This window comes from Onychostruthus taczanowskii, unplaced genomic scaffold, assembly GCF_017590055.1.
Source record: "Onychostruthus taczanowskii isolate IOZ18803 unplaced genomic scaffold, ASM1759005v1 scaffold127, whole genome shotgun sequence".
Classification (NCBI taxonomy): Eukaryota; Metazoa; Chordata; class Aves; order Passeriformes; family Passeridae; genus Onychostruthus; species Onychostruthus taczanowskii.
In genome coordinates, this window is record NW_024498429.1 from 996,448 (window position 1) to 1,016,481 (window position 20,034).

At 39.6% G+C, this 20,034-nt stretch overlaps 1 protein-coding gene across 4 annotated transcripts in view; it reads right to left on the reverse strand.

Annotated features, from left to right (window-relative positions):
• The window catches only part of LOC121331644 (transcription initiation factor TFIID subunit 4-like), a 145,417-nt gene that overhangs the window by 84,071 nt on the left and 41,312 nt on the right, over positions 1-20,034 (reverse strand). For all 4 annotated transcript variants that reach the window (XR_005952043.1, XM_041396256.1, XM_041396255.1 and 1 more), the window contains exon 10: positions 18,182-18,351. Coding sequence is in view for 3 of the 4 variants with exons in the window: in XM_041396256.1 (XP_041252190.1) it covers positions 18,182-18,351 (170 nt within the window). In the remaining variant the exon portion in view is untranslated. The remainder of the gene's footprint in view (positions 1-18,181; positions 18,352-20,034) is intronic.

Genomic DNA, 20,034 nt, shown 5'->3' on the forward strand with positions numbered 1-20,034 from the left:
ATTCTGTTGCATCCTTTAGCCTACACCACTGGCATAGTACCGATAACAGAAATTCTTTAGGGGAAAAAAAAGCAACTATTAATTAAAGGCAAAGAAATAACGTCATATTAAGAAGAGCTGTTTAGAAACACCAGCTGTCCCCCCAATACATATTCATGTTTACCTGGACATTTGACACTTTGTGCTGAGTTTATAAGAAAAGCAGTCTACAGTCTAATGCAAAAAAAACCGTCCAAACTACTGAAAAAAAGAATGCGGGTAGCACTTAAGGACTCCTAAATTTACCAAAATAAATACTAAGGATATAAATTTGTAGGTATATGACTGTATGCACTTATTTAAACTACAGTCCTACCAAGGCATCCATGGTCCCGGCAGGACAGTTTTCTGTGTAGAAAACTCCTCTGTGCATGCACAGATACGTGCATTTCACACAGGAAAAAAACAGGTAGTTGTATTTTGTATGGACCATTGGTGATGAACCACCACAAAAGAATAAATCTGCTGAGTCAGTTTTCCATTGAATGGACACAAGGCCTTCAAAAGCAGTTTGGCTGGGACACATGAATGGCTATCCAAAACACAGAAATCTGTGACTATTTCGGTCAGTGCTTCCCACAGAGCCAGTTGCAAGGGGATCCTCGTCTGGGCCTGAGCAAACGCCGACCTCGGCTGCACGAGAGCGAGTGTTGGCTTTGCGAGGCGCTCCTACCTGTCCCTGGCTAAATTCGACAGCAAGAAACCGTCCCACGTTTGTGGGAAAGAAAGGAACCTCCCAAAGAACGTGGGGGAAACGAGCGCGGGTGGCAGCGGGAGCGGAGCGGGGCCGCAGCCAGGGGGAGCCGGCACCTGCCCCGCCCGCCCCTTCTTCCCTTCCCCTGGCTCCCAATCTACCGGGATCTGCTCCTTCCCTTCCCTTCTGGCTCCCAATCCACCGGGATCTGCTCCTTCCCTTCCCTTCCCTTCCCCCGGCTCCCGCTCCACCGGGATCTGCCCCTTCCCTTCCCCTGTCTCCAGCTCCACCGGGATCTGCCCCGTCCTTCCCCTAGCACCCGATCCACCGGGATCAGCCCCGTCCTTCCCCTGGCACCAGATCCACCGGGATCGGTCCCTTCCCTTCCTCCCCCCGGCTCCCGATCCACCGGGATCTGCCCCTTCCCTTGCCCCGGCTCCCGCCCCATCGGGATCTGCCCCTTCCCTTGCCCCGGCTCCCGCCCCACCGGGATCTGCCCTCCCCGCCGGGATGTCCCATTCCAGTGATGGCTGGACCACAGCCCCACCGCGCTCCCAAGCCGCGCCTCCCCAGCACAGTTCTCTACTCCAGCTACCGCTGGTGCTCATTTTTAGGGATTCTTTGAAGTCGTTACCACTTCAACTAACTTAATCACCGACTCCCTATCTCACATGTTACCTTAAGGATTTCAGCAAGATGTATATATGATTTTAAACTAATTTTTGCTTTATCATGGGGAAAAAAATAAATTGAACTTTTCTTGGTGCCCAATTTGTCCTGTGTAATAGAGCTCGAGCTGCACTCAGGTTGCTGAAAGCTGAATGAGTAATGGCAAGCAGACACACACATTAAATCCGAACGCTGCAACTGCCACCCAGGCAAATGAAGTCCTTGAAGTTGGGAGGACAATTCCTACAGGCAGGAGCAATTCCTCCAAGTCAGACTGGCAATATTTGAGCACGCACCATTTTACTACGCAAACACGCGTAAGCAAAGCCATCAATCAGAAAAGCCTAGTCTGAAAGATAAAATGCAAGGAAGAAGGGACATTTAATTAACTAGTATCCCGAAAAGAAGTTTGGAGATGGAAAATTCTGTCCTATTCTAGGTAAGGGTGAGAATGTGTAATTGTTACAGTTCTTTGAATTCAAGTGTAACTACAGCTACCCAACTTCCCTGAAAACACACACATTCCTTTTATAACAAGAACTGTTGCCATCTTGGGTTTTTTTCACAACAAAGGTCTTTCTAATCTCAAAGAATTTTATTCTACGTAAAGTCAACCATTATAGGACTTCTCTTGTCCCTTTAACTCTTCAGAAATTCATCCACAATCTCTGAGATACTTGATGCCCCTAAAGATTCTTGTTCTTCATCAGCCTCTGCAATATCCCAGTAACTTTCCTCTCCTAAAATCCCCCAACATAATAATCCCAAATCCAGAAAACTACCCAGAGGCCATAGAGTCCCTTGGTAGTTTTCCCTGGGACTTACCCCTTTTAATGGGTGTCTCAGGACCTGGGGGGTGAGACACCAAGTCCCTCACCAAGTCTGCAGATGGCACCACCCTGAGGAGTGCAGAGGGCAAGGACCTGGCCAGTGAAACGAACTTCATGGAACTCCTGAAGGACAAAGCCCTGGGCCTGGGCTGGACTCACAGGAATGCCATGGGCTGGGGTCAGCAGCAGCAGCCCTGATGGGATGCATGGAGAGCCTGGAGGCCAGCAGGTTACCCAGGTTCCAGCACTGCACCCTGGCACCCATGGGCTGTGCCTACAGCAAACAGTCAATCAGTGGTAACCAATCCACCAAGGGAAGCAACTCCTCCTCTTCACTCAGCCCACATCTACAATCTTGCACCTTTGGCTCACCCAGTACAAAAAAAGCTTGAAAAAACTTGAATCCAGGAAAAGTCAACAAGATGGTCATGGGGATTCTAGCACACAACCTACAGGAGGAGAACATGAGGGTTCTTTTTCTTGGAGTAAGAAGACTTAAGGGAGAGTCAACTGAGAAGATGAAGCTAGACCCTTTATTAAGGTTGCCTGGAAGAAGAATGAAAAATAAATTCATAAACTGAAACAGCTGTTTCTGACTGGATATAGGGAAGAATTCTTTCATAAAGAAAGAATAATGGAACACTTTGCACAAACAAGTTATAGACTGTCCCACCTCTCAAGTTTTTAAGAATTGGCCAATTAATGCCCTAAACAACCCAGTCTAAATTGAATGTTGATCCAGCTTTGAGCAAGAGTCTAGAGTGACCCCTGTCCTCCTGCATATGTGCTTCCATATTCCTTATTACTGCACAATACTGTGACATCTCTCCTCCATCTCGGATCATCCCCTGGCACATCTCCCAGTCCATATTTGTCCAGCATGCCAGCTGAGCACAGTCAGGGACCCTGAGCCTGGCCAGGCTGTGCCAGAGAGCTCAGTGGCAGCCAACCAGGCAGAAGAGCAAAGAAAAGGAAAAAATGGGTTCACTTCCCCCTCAGCTCAGACACACAGAGGGGGCTCTATCTAACTCCTGATTTATCCATCGACTCAGAAGTGACCTGAAGGGAAAGAAGAAAGGCAAATGGAATCACTTAAGGCTAAAATTCTTTGGAAAACAGGATAAGGGGAAAAGAATACAATTTCCCCCCAAATGAATTAGCATCAAGGAACCAGACTACAAAAAGATTTTTAAAAAGTCATCTTGTCATCCACACGATTCATCATGTGTGGAAGCATCATCACATCTTCCCTGCTCTAAATTACATTAGTTAAACCCTGGTAGCTTGGGATGTCAGAAGCAGGGTGCATTCCAAAGCTGCATACTACATGAAGATTTGGCACACTCCTTAAACACTTGGATTGCACTTGGGGCAAGGGTGGGAAAATTACCAATTTCATCCACACTTGAAAATGCTGGCCTGCTTATACTTTCATGCAGAGTTGCTCACACCACTGTGCTGAATCCACTGACCTACGAGATGCTGTGATACCACCGCTTAGAGCCTGGCCCTTTTTTGCTCTCTGCTACTCACAAAAAATGCCAAATAGAAATTGAATCTAAGCACAGGGCTGGCAACTATTAATTTTCATATGCTTCTATATTAAAGTCTCTGTTTTGTTGTTTTCTCTTGACTGCCACTTCTCCTCCTGAGATCCACTCTCATTTATGAAAAATGAAATGTATAAAAGTTCATCCACTTTCATTTACAAAAAGCATACTGGAATCCTGTCTGCCATCAAAGGAAAACAACACTTATCTCTAAATGGGAAATTTCTGGCATATTCTTCTAGTCTGATTAATTACTTTCCCCAGTGTTAATAGGAAAAGGCTATTCTCCCCTTTTCAAGATTCCCTAGAGTGACAATGATGCGGAACAGAAATATGATTTATAAAGACATGTATAGATACACATATATATTCTAAAATACTAATCATAGTTAATTATATCACAGACACAAATATCCTTTTTATTACTCATCTTTCTAACCAAGTTAGTGGACAGTGGGCTTCATCTACTGATATTTTTATTTAGGCCCTAGCGTTCTGAATTCTGCTCTTAATTGCACCATTTGATCTTTACAATACACATTTAAATACGTGCAGAAACCAAGAAGAAAATTAAGATTAAAAAAAAAGAACTTGCTTCTATCAACAGAGTGCTTTCCCCTGTCTGTCTTCTATTTTTAAAAAGTTTAACTTCTTTCTGATTTTTAGGTGATCATCTCAATGTGCTTTACGTTTGATGACGTGGCAATCTTAACTTGCAGTCTTGTGATCAAAAGTATCACATGTGGAATTTGAAAAGAGTTGCTTGCTTTTAAATAATATATTTGTTAAATTTAGACATTTTGGATAACAAGTATATGCCTCAAGTCTTTAAAATTACTTTAGCAATGTAATTTTGAACTTTTCCTAGAGCTATGATAAAAACATCATCAAGGTTAACCAAAAAAAAAAAAAAAAGGAGCTGGAGCAAAGCAATGCTCCAAGCTATAATTTTAACCCATCTCTCCAGTTGAATTCAAGTTTTGATATTGTTAAAGACAAAACTAAGGTCATACTCTTTATTCAAGTGCTCTTGACAGATCTCTATTACACCAGAACTGCACAAGACAATCAAGAATTGATGACTGATTGAAAGAAAACTTCAATTCTTTGTGGCAGAACTCAGTTACAGCACATTCTCAGAGGCATCAGATGCTACTAAAGAGTCACGCTATCCTACATGAAAAATATGAGGGACAATGTTTGTCCCTCAAACTGACAGTTTGTACTCAAACTGCAAGTTTTGAATCTGCCAAGCATTACAGAACAACACAAAGTCTTCCTACATGTTAATTCTTAATTACATGTCTGGAAGCTCTAATAGCAAACCCTGGTTCAATCAGAATTTAATAAAGATCTACAGTATATGAGCATGCAAAGAAGTATGTTAGGATATTTTGTTACAAATAAACTGTATTATATTTTACATTTTTTGATATTGCAACAGAGTTACTGTAAAGTCAGAACTTAGATACAAGTTCCAAAAACCTTGAGGGAAAAAACGTTCAGCAATATTATTCTGATATTGGCATATGTGTCAGTAGCACAAGATTGTTTTTTACAAATATAAAAGCACCTAAACCTTGTAACTGAAAACTTTTTAGGTCTCATGAAGTGAAAATTCTGCTATCATCTGCTCAGCCATCTGAAAGTCACTGGCTTTGCTGCACTTTAGAAGTTTAATTATATTTTATTGATCAAAAACAAAAACAAATCATAAGGAGGGTACTGCCCTATTTGGGAAGCAGAAGAAAAATACTGTCTTTGCAGATAGGCTTTCAAAGAATCAAAAAGTTACTTCAATAATTTATACTGTAAGAGGACTGACAGGATTGAGATCAAAGATAAAAAAAAATTATTTGTAAAACATCAGGTCTGATTCTGATTATTGATGTGATAAATTATTGAGTGCTGTATAAAATCTCTTTACGTTTACACTCAAAACAAAAAAACCTTGAAGAACTGGCTTTAAGCAGCTAAACAGCTCTTATTTAGGGCTGGAGTTGTCCTTCAAGAGCAACACTGGGAGGGTGCACAATTAGTGTCTGTTTGCCCTAACCACAGGTCAGAAATGCAGAAAGCACTCACTCCTGTCACCCTAACACCAGCAGCAACTTCTTGAACTTTAAATTCTGTGCATGAAATATTGGCCCAAGATCCAACGGGAACCAGTCTTGTTAGGTCCAGACCCCTTCTGCCATTACAGCTGGCTTCCAGATCACAAAACAGAAAGCAAAGGCCATCCCCCTCCAATCTGAGACATTATTTAAGTTTTTGTTTAACCTCATTCAACACCATCAGATCTAGGAAAAGGCAGCAAAGAAGCATCTGGTCAGGTGTACCCACATCACAGAAAGTAGATGCTCCTGCCCACATCCCAGCAAGTGTTGGGCTGTGCCTTGGATTGCTTCTACAGCTGAGACTCAAGCCCCTTCCTGTTATCCCAAAAGAACCACCACAGTTTTGTGCCTCAGTCCCTCTGCAAGCTGCCCCATCAGGAAAGGCAATATACTGGAAACACAACCACTTCAATTCCTGCAGCCTCCCAAACCATTCAATTCTCTAATAAAGAATTCTATTCCTTCATTTTACCAGCATAAGGGAAACTGACAATTTTACAGTGCTGCTGTAGATGCAGCAGTGAAACATTTAAAACACCTTAATCTCTGTACAATTACATATAACTAAATACAACATGGCTGGTTACGTAAACACTGTTCAAGAGCTACAATATGCAGGAACTTGTGGAAATTACAAGCTGAAAACAACGGCGTGAGGGGTTGCAGTACACCTTCTGAAACTAGATAATTTTGTGTAAGACTCAGCTCGTGTGGTCTCTACAGAAAGCAAGCCATGAAATCAAGAGAAAACAACTGGAGCTTTATCTGATACTGCGTATTAGTAATTCTAAATACCGTGTATTAATAATTCTAAACTGAGCAGTCCCAGGCTGACTAACCACGGAGGAGGAACAACTCTACTGTACTAAGGGGCCTTGACATCCTGAGAAGCACAAATGGCAATTATTGAACTCACTTCTCCCAACCTCAGAGCAGTGTCCTCAGCACACAAAGTCATCCATCAATGCTGCATTCCTAGTGCTATCAAGGGGAAAACCCAACCCTAAATATTAAGATAGAATGAGGGATGGAACACAGGAGAGGAAAAGATTAAGGTGGTTGTTTAGGTTCAGAATATCCTGGGGTTGTGGGGGTCCCAGTGCCCTAGACAGATTTTCAGTACTAAAAACTGAATGCAGAGCTTGTTCAACAGTGGTAGGGCAAACAGCAACTCCTAGTTCTGATTATTAAAATGAGAGATTCCTAGGGGTGCAAGATAACCCAGTGATCCCAGGCAAAGGAAACAGTAAGATAATTTTAGCTGTAATCTGCTGGTTTCAGTCCCTTGAATAAAAGCCTCAATTTTAATCTTACCAAACAATAAATAATTCAATCAATGTTGACTTGCTGCTCTGTTAAGCTGCTCTGCTGCTAGAAGACAGTATGAGGAAAGGAGAAACTACAAAACTTTAGCTGCTACCTTGACAGAAAGAGCCAAGCCAAAGGAAGTGGTTGGAGCAGGCGCCTCTGAGGAACCTGTAACCTGGAGCTGCTCAGGAAAGCCCCAGGCCAGGGAGCGTTTCTTGCCAAGCAGAGAATCCCTGCCAAGTGCTTTGAGATTTGGTGCAGGTTCCCTGCAGCAGGTACAGAGCTGCACCCTCTGTGAGGGGCAGATGGCCAAGACAGAGCCCACAGCTCCAAACCACCCTCGGCTGACACGACTCAAACCAGTCTCTGATACTGCTCAACACCCTCAGAGCACCTCCATGGGGAAGGACGACTTCTAGAGAGAATGACTTTTTATTGCTTTGTTATTTGCAAAACAGTGGAAAGCCCTACATTCCTGACTTCAATAAGCTTGTTTGTAAAAAACCATTCCTCCTCTCAGAGCTTAAGAACTAACTCATGAGTCGATTTCTGGACTAACTGGAAGCCTTCTTTGTCAGATTAGGCCCTTTTCTGACCCAGAGGTGGGGCAACTGAGAGGTGTTTTAAAAACTTTTATTCCATTTTCAGTCTCTTGTGAAGGGTGAGACAATACAGATGTTGTATCTCACACCATCAGAAGCCAACTATTTCCCAATTACAATACACTATGAGCATTTCTTGGCCTATCATCTTTTGCCACACCATGCTGCAAATGCCTTAAAGCCAATCATCTGAAATCACCTCTTGTGGGTCCCACTACAATGTATCTTTCAGAGCTCTGTTTCTCCAAAGTATCTAGTCTTATTTGCAAGGCCATCCTTTGAAACTTGTTTCTAGTTCCATTTCTCTCTCAGCAATGTCTGTCCTATTCTATGGTATTTCTAAGTCAACATTTCTTATCTCAAAGTTTACAGACAGATACATGCTGTGTGAGCTTTCTGTCAGGCTTGGAGAATTCTCTACAAATCTATTTCCCACACTTACTGAGAATTCCCAGTCTGCTGGGAGTAGTGTTTGCCCTACACTTCTTCAGGACTACCAACCTTGGGTTGATTGCCCTGGAAACATTTTGTGAAACTGCCAAACTGCTCAAACATCAGCCATTTTTAAAAAATAAATTCCAAACTTACAGATTAAAATCCTCAAAATACATACCATGCTCAGTGCAAGACACAGCAGGGAAAAAACATAAGCAGCCATGCAATGTAACCTAAAAGAATAAAAACGCGGAATAAAATGCTACACAATTTTTAGTGTTGCCTTTTCCTGCCCCCTCCAAAGTAAATGCCAACCAAACTATTTTAGCAAAGTAAGATTCAGCTGAGACTTTTAAGCTCTGTAGTGTGAATGCACAAACACAAAACCATTTGAAGTGTTTCAAGCACTATAGTGGATTTAACTCTTTCAGTACAAACTATACTATAATAAACAACTTATGTATTTATATAACTGTATAAAAAGTAAAGTAAACCTAACAGAGTCCAACTTCCTTTCTCTAACAGCAGTTTTAAGAGATGCTGCTAGAAGATTATTAAACCAAAAAGTGTGTAGTGTTCACTGTGCACCAAAATTATGCTGTGGTCTCTCCTGAGTTAGAGCATCTTTTCTGTCTATCAGGTCAGGATGGAATGTTTTTTCCATTAATTTTTCAAGTAATTTTTTGAATTTGCAACACTGTAAAACAAGGAGTTCCACAATTTAACTACATACTTGGCAAAAACGACATTTTTGTCTATTTTGAACTTTTACATTCTAATTTTAATACACTTCATTCTTGTCAAAGGAAAATGAGCAAAATAGCTCCACTCTAGAGGGTCATCGTGGTGTAATTATTTTAACACAACAGAGCCAGAGAAATAGTTGTATCCATGCAAAATCTATGTGTAACCCTGGCCATAGTCTCATCCTATTTTATGTGCTGATTCAAAGCTTTTATATGCAAATCCATAGGATTTGGGGCAGGACAAAAAAAATTCATCAAGTAGAGAAATAATTTCTCAAGAATCGTACTTAACCCTAACTATACAACTCATGTTTTCTGATGGATGTCATGTAAGATTGACCAAGAAAAAGCCTCCACTTCTCTAAAACGTCTCAACCAGTGGGTAAGTCTGGGAACTTACTCATAATTCATGCTTTTTAGGGAAAAGAAAAACTACTTTGAGAAGAGGTCTGTGCTAAGGTATATATAACCAGACAATCCAGTTTCCAAAATTCTGTCTCTAAGCTAGATAATTAAACAGCTGAAAGGCAGCTATTAATCATCCATGAAGAATCTTTTTTATTACCCCTAGTGGTTTGTCTCTAACAGAACCCAGCTAGTCACCAAACAACATTCTGCACAGCTATGTGGAGGCTTGGAAAATGGAAGGAGCTGCCACAAAGCACGGAAGCACAAACAGTGCATCTAGGAGCAGAGAACACTTGGCACTCCCACAGCAAGGAAGGCTTGCAGCTCAATCAGAAAGGACAGAAAGAATGTCAGCTCTGTGAAGTAACATAAGGCACTACAATTAATTGTTTCCCTGCTCTCTTCTGTAATTAAACTGTGTATCACCTAACTTCTTTTAGAAGAAATCAAAATCTCAATGTGTTAAGCAAAGACAATATCTTTACGTTTGATTCCTCCTCTTTAATTCAACTTTAAGATTATTTTTGTGCCATTTAATGTGTGTATTCTAAAGGAAGGGCGGGTGCTGAAGTTATTAAAAGGAGGCACTGAAGGACAAAGTCTTTGAGAGCTACAGCTCCACATCCTACCCTACATTCCCAGTAATCTATGCTGCAGCAATTGAACAGTGTGAGGAAAATACTAAAGACAGAGGAGGGGATGAAAACTGAAACAGGGGCAGGTCTCAACGTGTCAAATAAGAACATGGATTACAGTTATATGACCTTTTCTTCTTCATCTTGGTTTTCCTAAACAAAAAATACAGCATAATAAGTATGTCCAAAGGCATCCAGGAACATTCAAGAATAAACATGGAGTGAGTATAGAGGACTAGAAAATATGTTCACTGTTTTTATGAATAATAGTAAATGCCTCAATGCACGTTTGTGCTTGGTTACTCACTAGAGTAAAATCAAAAGAGATTTTTACAAGGACCAGACCAGAAAGTACTAATATGGCAATGACACCAACAGGAGTCCCTAAGAAAACAACAGAGAAGTTGTTAGTTGGAAATTTATCTGTTTTCATGCAGAGCAGACAAATTTGTTTCTTGAGCTAAACCCAAAATAGTAAACCAAGACAAGACCTCAGGCTTAAAAACCATAAATACACTATTATGACAATACACCGGGTAAGACAGAGACAGAGCAGAACTCCTGTAAGAATGTCAGAGATGACAAACAGATGCCAGCATCCTAGAGCACAGTCCTCACAAGGAACAGACCACACTCTCCACCACATCCACAGGATTCAAAGGCACACCAAGTGTAAGAACGTGCCTATGTGGTTCTGCTCTTTTAAAGCTAATTGTGTGAACAGAACAGACATTTTGACAATATTTTTCCTCTGAAAAACAATCTCTGACACCACAATCAGACCAGGCATCACAGTTGTCACCACAAGCCTGATGCCAGGCAGACTAGTTACACGTGAGGCTTTGTCTAAGGAGGCACGATGGGCATGTCACACAGGCAGGATATGCACAAAACTCAGGAAATTCAAAGGATACCAGAAAGGTAGACCAAAGATCATAACCTGAATTTCAAAATGTCAGCACCTTCATCTGTCTATACCCAGGATTAAAATTAAAACTGTAAAGATCAGGACGTCATTCATTAATACCAAAGACAGACAGCATCACCAGACCCACCACTGCAAAATTTAACCAGGTTAGATACAGTCGCTTAATTTTGTCAAAATAGCTTTAGTTTATAGTAAGGTTGCACTTCTACACTATTGTGCAAGGACAGATGGTGGCACGTCATCTGGCACAACTTTGTGTTTCAGCTACTTCCTTGAAAACAAATACCCTTTGGTTAGCAGCAGAATGTCTTCAAATCAGTTCAGTGTTTGGCTCTGACTTATTTAACACGAGGGACTGCAAAACTGGTTAAACCACAGATTAACCCTCTCTGCATTACAACCACTGCCAATGAGTTATAGTAAATTCTGGACTTGTGTGCAGTAGACTCAGCAATGTGAAGGAGGCTGACAATGGGAGAAGGAAAGACTAAAGGAAGTTTACAAAGTTTGTCAGTAATTTTAAGAAATGAAAACACTACAACCTTAGTATGAGCAGCAGGATTGCCAAATAAACATAATGAACAATCATTCCAACATATTTTTAAAAATATTACCTTTTACTTTTTCCCCCTTAAACGATCCTTGAAGATGCTGCTCACTGATCAATGACTTCCTCCTCCACAAAGATGTTCCAACATGTGTTGAGCGCTGGGGACATTAGCACCACCTCTAGAGCATGGAGTTTGCCTACAGGGATAATGTAAGTCAGCTTTATTGCAATACTGAATGGTTCTCTAAGGTTTTCTTTTTATTGTTCTTATTTTACATCCATGGGCTTTATAAATGAATCTGGTAGAGAATGCATCTCCACAGAATGATGATCTTAATTTTACTCTCCTTTGCAGAGACCTGGAAATTTAAGCTGTTCAATTCCCAGATGCAAACTTATTCTGAGGCTGCGTAACATATTTTGGTGGGCCCTGAAGGCCAGAACTGCCTTCCAGAAATAGCAAGACCTTTCAAAGATGGCACTTTCACTACATTCACAAAACAGAATGAAAAACGGGTGAAAACAAAATTATGGTGAAAACAAAACTTGATTCTCTAAATATTTCTGAGACCAAGTATAATGGTCATGTTCTCAGTTCAGCTGGAGTAAAACCTTTGAAAATGATGCCTGAAGAAACAGCATCATTTTCTTCATAAATAGTCATCTTTTAAACATAGCTAAATTAATCATATTTATTTTGAGAAATTACTGCTTGATGAAATAACATCAGTTCTGACACCTAAAGGTGATACAGCTAAAAGCGTAACTCAGATTCTGTTGTGTTGCACAGCCAATAAGATTAATAAAAAGAAAACCTTGTAAATACACAAAAAATATTGAACAGAAGCTGCCCTACCTTTCACAGAAAGGCAGACTCCAAGCTCTCAGGTGGTACTGAAGTTACCATTCCAACACATGTTGGGACATCTTGTAAAACAGGAAGTCTAATCATGGACCTATTAAAGAAAGAACAACAATAGGGTTTAACATTCTGCTGAAGTACTTACTGATTATGTTTATTTGGCAACACTGCTGCTGATACTAAGATGGGAATGTATTCCCACCTTTTTTGAAAAGGAAATAATAAATGTAAATCAAATATAATTGTCTTATAATATAGTAACATTAGCAATTGATTCAGTTGGAATATAAAACCAAATTCTCTATTGAACACGTACAATGAACTCCAATCTCAGCCTGAGAAATAACTATCACAACTATGGACATTGGTTAGAAAATTGAGAGCAGCACACATCTTCTCATCTAAATGCAATTTCTAGCAAATTGTTTGTTCGATACTAATGAAAAAAGGCCAAGTTACAGAACTGTTCCAGATGTCAGAATGTGGATCCATCTCTTCACCTGCCACATCTCTGCAGTGTCAGACTGAAGTTTACAGAAACTAGAGAAGTCCATGCTTTTGGCATGCACAATAACTTGCAATTTGGATTATACTATACCTAACATGACTTTTTTTGTTCCCTGAGAAAAAACAAGTAGAATCCAGAGAACTCCACTGTAGGTACAGTTCAAGCATGTCCTTAGGACAGTGCATGACTTCAATCTGCTACACTTATGAACAGGTAAGTGTTAGAGCAACGCCCAAATACAATCAAGTTATGTATACAGGCATTTACAGAGGTCATCCTGACAGAAAGATGCTGATGGAAAAAAAATGATATTCAAACAAATATTTCAGTTTGAAGACAAATCATCTTATGGACAAAAAGTTAAAAGTCAGCAGTGAAAACAACTAAATCACATCAACAAAAAGTGCAGTGAAAACAAAAAATTACATTCACAGGCAACTGGAGAGCTCAGAATTTCAGAACACACAACCATGGTAACTGAAGTAGCTATAAAAGCCCTCTAAAGTAAAGCAACCAGAGAAATAACTACACTTTTATGTCAGAGCTGCTCTGTATATGAAAGAGCAGTCATCAATAGTACAGTTTCATTTCATTCAAACAAGAACATATATGTTGACAAACAAACCCAGAAAAAGAGGATGCCAGAAAGACTTAGTGAACTAATAACAAATGCTTTAAATAGAGGCTGAAATCACCTGGCCTGGTTCCATGAAGGGTACCCCTATGGGTTTTAACATAGTTTAGCAATATAAAATGCCCTCTAGAGCACACAAATTCTTTATTAAAAATATATACATATGCACACAACTGCTGCCACTGTGATGCCACCCAGTAGATTCAATACACCCCAGAACACAGAAAACACAGATAAGCTATTTCTGTAGGTTTTAACATGCAGTGTTATAGCAGACATGCAATTCAAGCGTGGCTGAACAAAGAAAGAATCAAGGCAGAGCAATGATCAATATTTCATCAGACAGAATTAAAAACATATTTTACATGTAAAATAACAAAAAGGTAAATCTATAAATTATGTTGAGCCTAAACATACAACTGTTATATTGACAGAAACAATGGCTCACTCCTAACCAGCCAAGCTTCTCTGAAGCTGTTTAAAGGAGGACTGTAGGACTTATAACTACAGAACTAGGAGAAACTGGATTCATCAGCACATTTACAAGATTTATAATAACTGGCATGCACCACTATGAGTGTTTTAGACTAAAAATTTATTTACATGAAGCAAGAGAATCCAGAACTATGATTGTGGTGGGATATATTGCAGATGTATGCTGTGTCAGTATAACACGTTTCCAAAGGACATTGATAACAATGCTAGGTAACAAACAAATACAGCATTTTGTAAAGCTATGCTATAGACAATCTGATTTCCTAATGCAGGTGTAAAAAATTCTGAATGAATGTGAAATAAAAATATCATGGCTGATTCTCAAAAAAAAATTTCTATCATTAAGTATTTAAGTTAAAATAATTTGGAAGATACAAGACGAACAGTAGTCAAAATGTATTTCATGTGGCCAAACCAGTGCCATATTTCTTAGAGTGCCACATCTGTTCTATTCAGTCAGTGCTCTGCAACAATAAAACTGAAGTAGAAAAATGGGGTGAAGAACACAAAGTGAAGAAAGGAACCATCTAAGTCAAAGAATACAATATGCCAAAATCCTGCTTAAATATTCCTGCATTAGGACAGTTAATTTATGGTTCACCACAAGTTGTGACATTTTAGGGAGAGTTAATAAAAGCAAAATGGCATCACCTGATTGTAGAAGAAATCAGAACTATAAGTTGTGGCAATTAATAAGCTGCTACAGATTCTAAACCTGTGAAGGTGTCATGCTCTGTTGTTCACAAAATGTAAAGCAAAATTTTTGGAACCCCCAGGGAAGGTTTGAGAGACCACCAAGTTCTCAGAAAAGTACATGAGACAGCTGTTCCCTTTTTCCAAGGATTTAGGAAAGGATTATAAAAAGTATCATGTTTTATGCCATAATTTGCTGTGTCCTGCTACCTTTCACTAACATTTAATATAAAATGCAGTACATTTGTTCTCATCTGCACTCAGAAACCATGCTGTAATCAAGGAATTAAAGCCAAGGAGTCTCTATTTCTACAAGATGGTTATGAACTATAGAAAATTGTAACACTTAAAAACCTACTTGACTAAGTGTTGCCTGTTGCCTCACTCAGTAAACAGCAAAAAACTCAGAATGTCAAAAACTAGCTTCTAAAATCTAACTAACACAGCATTCTTACCCAGCAATAAGTAACTTATGAATGAACAAAAGTGAAAATTACCAATTATTAAGGTTATTTTTCTTGTTTCATTCCCATAAAAGCATGTGGAGAAGCTAGGATTTTTCAGCATTATTTATTTGTGAGGGTCTAATCAGCTTGCTTGCCCTCTGAAGAAACACTACTCTTTCTACTCACAAAGCTAAAGACCTAGAAAGTGGCAGGAGTTGGTATGCACATGCATGATGCATATCAACCTCTGCCTCTCAACTTCCCAAAAAGAGAAACAGAAGCCTTCCAACCCTTTGTATATGTTTCACTGTGCTATGCTGTCATGTAGAAAGATCAGGGTTTAAAGTTTTATGACTCCAAGTGGAATAACAAAAGAAATACATTATATGCTGAGAAATACCCACTCTTGATTTTGCACCAAAGAAGAATTTGAAACAGTCACAGCCTTGCCTTCCTACATGAACAAATGGCAATGATTACCAGCCCAAAATGACTAGATACAAAATTGGATAAGGAAGCATGTGGGAAGTGGATGAATATCTTTGCATTAATTACCTTTCAGTTACTTCTTCCATTTAAATGGATCAATATTAGTCCCTCAGATTTAAAATAAACTTTGGATTACAACACTGCCAAGCTCAAGTAGAGATAAGAACATACAATATATTAAGAAACCTCTTTCACTATGTCTTTGAGGCATCTGGCTGGTGGTTACTGCCAAAGTCTGAAGAGCATCTGCTCTCACTTTAGCAGTTTATATTCCGACTCCGGTGAATGGAAGCACAATCTCTGAAACAGCCTTTGGGGAACACTACCGAGTTGCTCAACAGAGATCTTACTCAGAAAATAGAGGAGGAGATTAATATTACAGAAAACTTGAAAGATCTAGCTTCTGAGAAAGGAGACAAGAGCAGTTTCCTAATACTGTACACACCACAAATCTCTCTTTTACTAAAACATTAAAAACCTGCCCTAAAACTGAAGTGGTTAAATATGAATAGACCTAAAGGTAGAAAATAACATCTGTTTAAGTCATATTCAGGCAAAAGTAAGAAGAAACAATGTATCTTATCTCATTTGTCAACAGGCATAACGAAAACAGAAGAATGAGGACTCACATCACAGACTTTTTCCTAATGTGCTCGAGAAGGTCACGGGTGCTTTGCTTAGTCCTGGTGCTGTCACAGCAACATATGGCAATACTGAGTCTTGTCGTGAACTTACAATGTCATTATTTTAAGTGCCCAGTAGCACAAATTACTAAATTTGTGTGTGGTCCTAAGCAAACAACAAATCTGGCCACACACAGTGAAAACCCAGCTTCTAAAACTTCAAAATCAGCTGAAGGAATTCTCTCCTCAAGAGCCATAGATCCCAGATAGTAGCCACTTCTGAACTTCACAGCCACTTTCAAAACTATAAAAGGCTTCATGTAAAACCAAAATAAAGCTCTAAAAGTGGCTGCAGGAGATCAGTAGGAGTGGCCGCTCTTCTGGATTCACTGCTTTTGAGAAGTAAATCCCTGCAGCTGCTTTTAAAAGCTTTGAAAGTTTCATTTCAATTATCAAAGCCAATAAAGCTTCAAAAACAGCCATAGGGATTTGTTCCTCAGAGAAGCAAACCCCAAAAGGCAGTGATGAATAGTGTGATGGGTTCTGTGGCTCTTAAAGTATGTACAGATTCCTGTAAGTCCTGCACTTGTAATTACAACTCCATGTTGTGCAGCAATTGTTACAGCCAGACAGCTCATTAAGGCTGATGTGGCAAATTCATTACTGATTTCCCATTCTTTCTAACAGTTTTATGCCTGTTGCCTTTTCCTTTTCTTACACCTGCATCAACTTCTGTGTGAGCACCCCTCCCAACAGCTTCTCAGACACACTTCATGAAGAGCTCGCTGGCTGCAGTCTCAGGTGGTGCTGAGGCAGTCCCAAAAGGCAGGACAGGCTTTCCAGCCGTCATCACATCCTCACAGCCAGCTGCCTACAGCCTGCAAAACCATTCCTTTCTCTGAAGGGGAACTTAAAATGGCATTTTGTAAAGTACAAGAGTGAAGTCTGACAATAAGTCAATGAAGAACTTGCCTGCAACTGCAATATAAAAAGGCTCCCGTTAATTCAATGAACATAAACACAAATAGCATTTCAGAAGCAACCTCATGCTTAAAAAAACCTAACAGTGCTGATCTGCAACAAGATTTTGATCTTATCTTTAAAACTCTGAGAACTAGATCTCTAAAAATTTGTGATGTAAGCATAGGTCTGAAAGAGATACAATTTATACCCCTAAATAATTGGAGCTTAGTAGGTTAAGACATTGATGGCACTGAAAACATTATAAAAATTATGCTGAAAAATATACATTTTGGTACCAGAACACATAGTGTATATTAATCAACTATGTCATATAAAATGCATTCTATTTTACAGCAGCATATTTCCTAACCTTAAAACATCATTAATTTTGAACAGTTATTCTACTGAAGTTTTTAACTTCCACTTTCAAATGGCAGAATAAATAAACATACCTTTTTGCCACGATAAATAAACACAGCTTTTTGAAAACACGCCATAAGAAAATCACTATGAACTTAAATAGATGCAGGTGTTAAGAACTGAATAACTGGTTTGTATGGGGAAAGAAAATCTTGACAGGAAACTTAAGCATTCTGTTAAATGTTATTCACAGGTGTCCTCTGTGACCTGTACTACTTACTTTACCTCTCTGTTTCAATCTTCTCATGTGTAAAACATGAAGGAGGATTGTGAGAAATAATTAATGTTTGCAAAGAGCTTTGAGATCCTTGGATATAAAAAACATGGGGAAAGCATGAAGTTTAGAAGTACCAGCATACTATTTTATTTCCAACTTGAGTTAAGTTACTTTTATCACAAAAACCTTGAAAGTTTAGAAATACAAAATTATGGAATCAAGTGCTTAAAAAACCATCTTAAGTGCTAAGCATATTCTGCTCCTCAGAACCTCATCACTCTGAAGGAAACACTCCCAGAAGGAAAGGATGTGCTTCTCACCCGTTTCAAGTATGCGTTTATGGAGAGGTATAGCAGCAAGAAAGGGTTCATCTTTACAGGACTGGATCTGGGTGCCAACCAAGTCAGAGTTGGTAGCCATAATTCGGGCACTTTCTTCACTAAGATTAACACCAGCCATAGAGGCAACATCATTGATGTCGTCGTCATCTCTGCAATAAAAAAACCAAACATATAAAACCAAATTCTACATGGAATATATTCATTTTTGCATCATCTGCTTCTCCAGAAGGAATCATCATGCCACATGCCCAATGGGCAGGCCATTTGAGACACAACCCCTGGTGTCTCCATTTCCACAGAGTATCTTCAGAAACAACCACATATTTCTCTGACCATATCAGAAAACATCAGAAGCAAGACAATTTGACTGGTAACAGAAGGTGTGACAGAGGTGTCTTCATCTGAGAGTCAGTGATATCAATGAAACCAGGCTGATCAGGAAACTAACAACTGAACACTGGGATTTTCTCTTTATAAAGAAAACTAGGCATAAAATGGTAAAATAAATAACAGAAATTAAAAGCAAACCCATGAATTTTTAATTCTGCACTATTTCACAAGTTCCTATTAAAACAGGCATCAAAGCATTTTCAGCAACAGCTGGGGAACATTCTTTGACCATGCTGAGCTCACAGGTAAGCCTGGGCTCCAATTGTGGCTGGAGTATGTCCTGGTAATTTCTCTGGCAACATACAAATACCAGTAGTGTCAGCAAGTTTTAGGAAAATGAGCTACATTTGAGAAGATGATAGCAACTCCCAGGCCATTTTTTGCCCTGCATCGTCTTTTTTAACAGCTTGAGAAAGTACAAACAAATTTGAGTTTCCATAGCGGTATCTCCCAAGCATCTTCACCTCCTACCTGTCTGAGGTATGACTCAGAGCTGTGGAAACAGCCATCTGGATTTAGCACATTCTGTTTCACAGCTATTGCTAACACAAACACTATTTCAACATATTCTAGAGTGATTACACAACCTTTGAGAATATCATTTTCAGAATACACATATATGGATGAGAAGATTCAAGTCCAGACTCCTATTACCGTATAAAGCAAACAAACAAAAGCTTAATTTAAAAGATTTTTTAAGAATTGTTATATACTTGATGTCCTGTGCACCCTAAAATATTTTGTCACTTGTAACAAGCTTAATGCCCACAGTAAAAACCAATAGCTGCAAGTAAGGTCTTGGAATAAAAGGAGGGAAATCCAAAAATCCATAATCTAGGTCCTCCTTCCCCTCCCATACTTTTCCTGTTATTTGCACTACAGCAGCCAATTTTGGTGGAAGACTACAATGGTTTGATAAATACTGGTTTTATTTTCTTTTGTGGAAAAAAGTCAAGAAGGGACTTTTATTTGGGTAAACCTGCAGATATGTGCTGAACACTTGAGGCAGAAAATGGTATATTTTACAATGCTTTCCAGAAAAAGTCTACACAAATGAGCGTCTATTAATTTCCAGGAGTGTTAAGCACTTGATTTCTTGTCTTCAAATGAAATTCCTGAGAACAGTGTTGCAACATCATACAATGGTTTTGGTTGGAAGGAAACTTAAAAGCTCATCCAGTGCCACCCCTGCCATGGGCACGGACACCTTGCACTGTCCCAGGCTTCTCCCAGCCCCAGTGTCCAACCTGGCCTTGGGCACTGCCAGGGATCCAGGGGCAGCTTCTCTGGGCAATCTGTGCCAGAGTCTCAGCATCCTCACAGGGAACAATTCTTTCCTAATATCCAATGTAAACCTACTACCCTTTAGTGTGGAGCCATTCCCCCTTGTCCTGCCACACCGTGCCCTAGTAAATTGTCTCTCCCCATCTTTACTGCAGGCT